Source organism: Perognathus longimembris, chromosome 11, assembly GCF_023159225.1.
Source record: "Perognathus longimembris pacificus isolate PPM17 chromosome 11, ASM2315922v1, whole genome shotgun sequence".
NCBI lineage: Eukaryota > Metazoa > Chordata > Mammalia > Rodentia > Heteromyidae > Perognathus > Perognathus longimembris.
The window spans coordinates 51,515,187-51,521,186 of record NC_063171.1 but is presented as its reverse complement, the minus strand read 5'-3'; the positions used below and the strand labels follow the sequence as shown (position 1 = coordinate 51,521,186).

Genomic DNA, 6,000 nt, shown 5'->3' with positions numbered 1-6,000 from the left:
CTCTTCCTACTCTTCTCTGTTGTCCTCTCCCAGTCAAGAGACCACACTGCACAGATGGGCCAGCCCAAGGCCTTAATGCTACCATACTGGGATAAACAAGTAGTAACAGCCAGGGTGCCATCACCACAGCAGGGCAGCAGACTCCAGAGCTGAGAACAAGCAATGGTCAAGAAAGGGACAATACAGAGTTCCTTCCTCAGCCTGAAAGATGTCACTATTGCCCTGCAAAGGAAGATGCCGTCTAGCAGATCCCACCTGGAACTCAAGCTCAGGGGAACACAATAAGAGTTGGAAGAAAAGAAGAAAGCAAATTCCATCAAGGCTCATGATACTCCACATAAAAGACCGACATGGTTCCTCCTTCAGGAAAGGCTCCTGGCCCATTTTTTCCTTTATATTTCAGGATTAATTTTTTTTCTTGCCATCTTTGACTTAGACATGAGCATTTGAGCCAATGAATTTCAGGGGGGGATTATGAGTCTGGCTGCCACTGAACTAGAGATGTGTCCCCTTTTTGCCCCTGTCCCCAAAATGCCACACGGAGCAACTTCCCATGCTGACGTATTACAATGCAGATCAGTCAAAATGTGGTTCAAATGAAAAGCACTATATTATGGTGAAAACTGTATTGTAATAATTCACAAAAGTTATTCCAAAGGGGGAAAAATAAATTATCTCGTATAAAATAATACATGATATTCGTGGCAGCCTGCCTGCTGCCTGCGATCTGCCCCTCGCCCGGGGGGCAGATGTTGTCTGGAGTGACTGTCCACCTGCAGGGTAGAGCGGGGTCCTCTGGGAGCTGGCTGTGGGAGGTTAAATGAGTCTGGAGTTCTGGAGGAACTGGATGAGCACTTGGTAGACAAACTTGTACTGAGCGATGGTCTGGATCATGAACATCCTTTGCTCCCTGAGGAGTCTCAGCATCATGGGCACTTCCACTTTCTGCAAGAAAAGAGAAAAGAGTTCAAGTCCCCAGACAGGGAGCATCCTCTGCTCCCTTCCTCATCCTCCATCTAGAAGCATCCCCTCACTGCTCAAGCCCAGGTAGAAGAGGAAGAAAAGGACTCTGCCTCTTTTGGTTTCACCAATCACTGAGTCTTTTATCAGCAACGGGATGTCCTTGGGGTGGTATTTTAAATACATAAAGCTGAAGAGGCTGGGTCAATGTAATTGTAAGCAACTCAACCATACCATATTGTCAGTCAGACACCAGTGGCTCACGCCTACAGGCCTAGCTACTCAGGAGGCTCAGATCGGAGATCTGAGGTTCAAGGCCAGCTCAGCCAGGGAAGTCTATCACTCTTATCTCCAGTTAGCCATCAAAAAGCTGGAAGTGGAGATGTGGCATGAGTGAAAAAGCTAAAGAGCAGAACCCAGGCCCCGAGATCAATCCCCAATATCAATGGGATTTAGGACATGCTGTGTCTTACGTTTCCTCATCTGTAGAATAAGTATCATAATACTTCCCTCTGTTAGTGTAGCCTCTACCAAGGGATGCTCACTCTCTCAGCAATAAATAATAAGCAGCATCTACCTAACAGAATCAAATGATGAAATGCATGTAAAGCATTTGGTGCTACATTCAGCACACAGTGAGTTCTTAATAAAAAACAACTCAGGTTATTAACAACAAATTAAGTTCTACTCTTTTGAAACTGGGGGCTTCAATCTGAACAGCCAGGCCTGAAACAGTATCAGAACAGAGTAGAGGACTTTTTTGTTTTCTCCCCTGACCATCTACCAATAGCAATTATGGGAAATGGGGCAGATAAGGCTGGCTATATTTATGCTGTAGGAAAGGAAGTAAAAAATATGAGTCATCTTGCTATCTTTGAATATCAATGGGAACAGTTCTTTTGGGACTGACTATGTACCAACAAAAGAATGTTCTGGCATGCAGTTGGGCATTGAGGAAGAGTGCTATGTTTGGACACACCGTAGGGAATTTAGCCTGGGCCTTTACCAAGTCCACAGAATGCTCTGCTGGCTTCGTCCCTCACTGCACGCCACGCTGGCTTTGATATATGTCATTTGTGTCCCTTTGGACCAAAACCATCTGGTGAGCAATGAGCTCTCGTGTCAGCCCTTGATAGATCGCCACACTGCTCAGACCAGAACAATCTTTCATGTCAGACAAGATGGACAAACTAGCTTCCATGAGGTTGAAAGAAGAGAGAAAGGGCCAAACATGGGGACAGCGAAGAAAAGATTCTGAAGTGAGAAGATAACAACGAGGGTCTCCTTCACCCCAGGAGTTCAGATCCTCAGGGGGGGTTGCACACAAATTCTAGATCATTTTACTCTATCTCTTAGCACTAGGTAGACTGGAACTTAGGTGGCGAGGTGTTCAATATACTATATACTTCTCATAGTAACAGGATATAGGAAAACAATCAATCAAATCCTATGTGAAACAAAGCAGTGAAAATCCAGAGGAGATGATGAATTTTTTATCAGGTGACTGACTGCAATAGATCCCACCATGAACATTTTGTTTATTGACAAGTTTCATAGTTTTTGTTTTGTTTTAGCAGAACAGAATTCTTATACACAGAATGAAAGTTTCTGAAAATGTAACCTTTGCTTCCTTCCAAGATTTTAGAAATTTTTTGAACATGTTTAAACCTAGCAATGACTCCTTTTTCCTAGAAGTTTTGAGGTAGCAAGTTTCATGGGGTTATATTGAGGCTCCTTAGTAAACATACATATATATTACACACACACACACGCACGCACGCACGCACGCACGCACGTGCGCACGCCCCATTACAAGGTTTTCGCTGTATTTTCCAAACAGTATAATATGGAAACTAAACAGAACCAAATGGCACTTGGTAGAGAAAAGAGTTTACATGGGAAATAACTGTGGACTAGGAGGTAGAAGAGCTTAACTTTTACCTCTGTGCCACTCACTGCCTATGAGCCACATAGCAAGAGATAAGTCACATGACTGTTTCTGGGGCTCAGTTTCCTTGCCTAGCTCTTCTATGTGGCAGAGATAAATACCAATGGGTGTGGGTGTGTGTGTGTGAAAGTCCCTTAAGGCAGTCAGACACCAATGTTCATGCCTATAATCCTAGCTACTCAGGAGGCTGAGATCTACAAACTGAGGTTTGAAGCCAGCCCAGTCACAAAAGTCTATGAGACGCTTATCTTCAATTAACCATCAAAAAGCTAGAAGTGGAGATGTGGCTCAAATGATAGAGTGCCAACTTTGAGTGAAAAAGCTAAGGGGCAGGACGCAGACCCTGAGTTCAAGCCCCAGTATTACCTCCAAAAAACAAGCAAAAACCCCCACACCAAAACTGTATTGCCTAGAGTTGTGGGTACTATTACAATGGTATAGTGCTGGGCATGTGCAGAACTGGATCCCCAACATCTTTTCAGCCTCATATAAAAAGCAGCAGAACACTGGGCACTAATAGCTCCTGCCTACCATCCAAGTTACTCAAGAGGCTGAGATCTGAGTTTCATGGTTTCAAGGCAGTCCAGGCAGGAAAGTCTGTGAGCTCTTATCTCCAATTAAGGACTAATAAATAAATAAATAAAGCCGGAAGTGCAGCTGTGGCTTGTTAAGCACTAGTCTTGAGCCAAACAGCTCAGGGACAGTGACCAGGCCCTGAATTTAAACCCCAGAACTGGCACAACAACAACAAAAATCAGAAGGACTATTCTAGAGCCCTTGACTACTGTTTAAGTCTGGCAGGGAAACTTTCAAACCTGACAGCGGGCAGGAATGCCATACCTCATGGACTCAGGGTCAACAGCCACTCTGCAGGGAGCAAGGCTGGAGGGCCCAGAAGAAACAAGTGCCAGTGATGTCTGCACACGCGAAGACTTTCACCCTTCTCTGATATAACTCACACCAGACAAGAGGAACAAGATGATGCTAAGTGAAATGAACTCCATGTTATAGAAACGACTGTTATATCACTGTTGTAATTACTTTCAACATGCCATGTGAAACCGTAGCTTCTATTATTGATGACTCTCTTGTATCCCCTTCCTGTGGTTGTACCTGCACTATCTCTGTATCTCATCTGAGTACATTGGAAACCATGTATACTGGTATTAGAACTAAGAAACTGAAAAGGAATACCAAAATCGAGAGACACAGGGTAAAAAGACAAATGACTACAAAAGCGATACTTGCAAAACTGTTTGGTGTAAATCAACTGAACAACTCATTGGGGGGAGGGAAAGGGGGAAAGGGGAGGGGGGAATGAGGGAAGAGGTAACAAACAGTACAAGAAATGTATCCAATGCCTAATGTATGAAAATGTATCCTCTCTGTACATCAGTTTGACAATAAAAAGTAAAAATAAATAAATAAAATCTTCACTCTGACATTTCCCACGTCAGGCACATTTCCACATGGGACTCAGGTCAGAGCACATCCAAGCAAGGCAAGACGCATCTAAATTATGTGCAACAACATAACTAACCATGGATCACTATGCACTGTAAAACCAGACTGTGTGCTTCTGGAAGAAAATCCCAACTACAGGAAGGTTTTCTGAATGCTTCCTTATCTACATTTCATTTCTTCTACATCTCTATCCAGAGCCGCAGAAAGGGGGTAGGGAGGAGGGAGAGAGGCCAAAGACAAGGAAGGCTGAAAGCGGCAAAGTAGAAAACTAGAACGATGGGTCTGGAAATCTCTGACCAGGAGGAGACAGAAAATGAACCAGAGAACAGACAAGGGCACTGGTGAAGGAACAGCCATGGTGCGGGTCTGTCCCCACGGTCCCCACGGTCCCCACGGTCCCCACGGTGGAGTGTTCACACTCACTTCGTTATGCTCCAGGCAGTAGATCATCAGCTCCGAGAGAATGACCACGCCGGTCCTCCCCACCCCGGCACTGCAGTGGACCACGATGGGAGGGGGCCGGGGCTTGCTTCCTTCCAGCATGCTGTTGGTGTGTCTGCGGACTGACTGGATCTCTTCCAAGTAGGCTGCAGGACAAATTGCAAATCTCATCACCAAAGCACCCCATGGCTCTGTACACGGGTGGGGCTGGGGAACCACCGATGAGGAATCTCTTTTTGTTTTTTTAAGTAATAAACAAATTCACAGTTCTTATAAGACACTAAGCATTTGGCTAGTATTTGGCTGTCCTGCCCTAGATCCAGAAAAGACCAGCTGGGAGTCCATTAAGTCCATTGGGGGAATTGGTTCTTTAAAATTAAATAGTTCTCTTAAAAAAAATTAAATTCTGTTTTCCCCTCTGCAAATCCCCAAGTCCCTCAAGCAGATGATTCTAGACATTACTTACAGCAATTCCTACTATTAACAGGCTGGGATGAGAACGACAGCTAAGTACCCTTGAAATGCCCGCCTGCTGGAGCCAATTCCTGGTGAGGAGAGAGTACCATTGCGCCTTCCTCCTTCCCCTCACTCACTGATGGAGTCAATGGCAATGCAGGCTTGACTGTGTTTCAGATTCTAAAATAGGCTTTGCGGAGTCTGTTTTACAGCACAGGTTCCACGGGGTTATGTGGACGAGCCAACTTCTAGGGGCAGCATGCGTGTGGGGTAGACATTTCCCATCTCCCTCGCCATCCATCACCAACAACAGCTGCCCAGCCCAGCAGGGCTGCCCAAGGCTCTATCCACAACTCCAAGAGGGCATGAAAGAAAAATTCAGCAAGATGAGCTTTAATGACTTTTTGTTCATAATCACAAAAAAGGAAAGAATATAATCTTCAAATAGTCAAAAATTAAAAAAAAACTATTAGTAATTTGGATATGGAATGACGCAAGGGAGAAATAAGCTTAAAGATTCCCTTCTTTCCTTCCTTTCCTCCTTCCCTCCCTCCTTTCCTTGCCCCGTGCTTGCTATCTTGAGCCATGGCCCCAAACCCTAAAGGGTCTTGGTAGTCAGAAAACCTCATCCAAATAGCAAATAAGACCATAGGGGGAAATCCTCCAACTGTTGAAAAGAAAATGATTATCCTGAATCATTCTCATGAATGAAAAACATCTATTTTTGCCTA

The 6,000-nt window shown here is 44.6% G+C and overlaps 1 protein-coding gene across 1 annotated transcript in view; it reads right to left on the bottom strand.

Moving 5' to 3' along the window:
* Positions 1 to 418: 418 nt before the first annotated feature.
* Ptpn14 (protein tyrosine phosphatase non-receptor type 14) overlaps positions 419 to 6,000 on the bottom strand; it is a 144,256-nt gene continuing 138,674 nt past the window's right edge. The window contains exons 18-19 of the mRNA XM_048356673.1: positions 4,796 to 4,959; positions 419 to 945 (exon numbers count right to left, since the gene is read on the bottom strand). Coding sequence (XP_048212630.1) covers positions 817 to 945; positions 4,796 to 4,959 — 293 coding nt within the window. The 3' untranslated portion in view covers positions 419 to 816. The remainder of the gene's footprint in view (positions 946 to 4,795; positions 4,960 to 6,000) is intronic.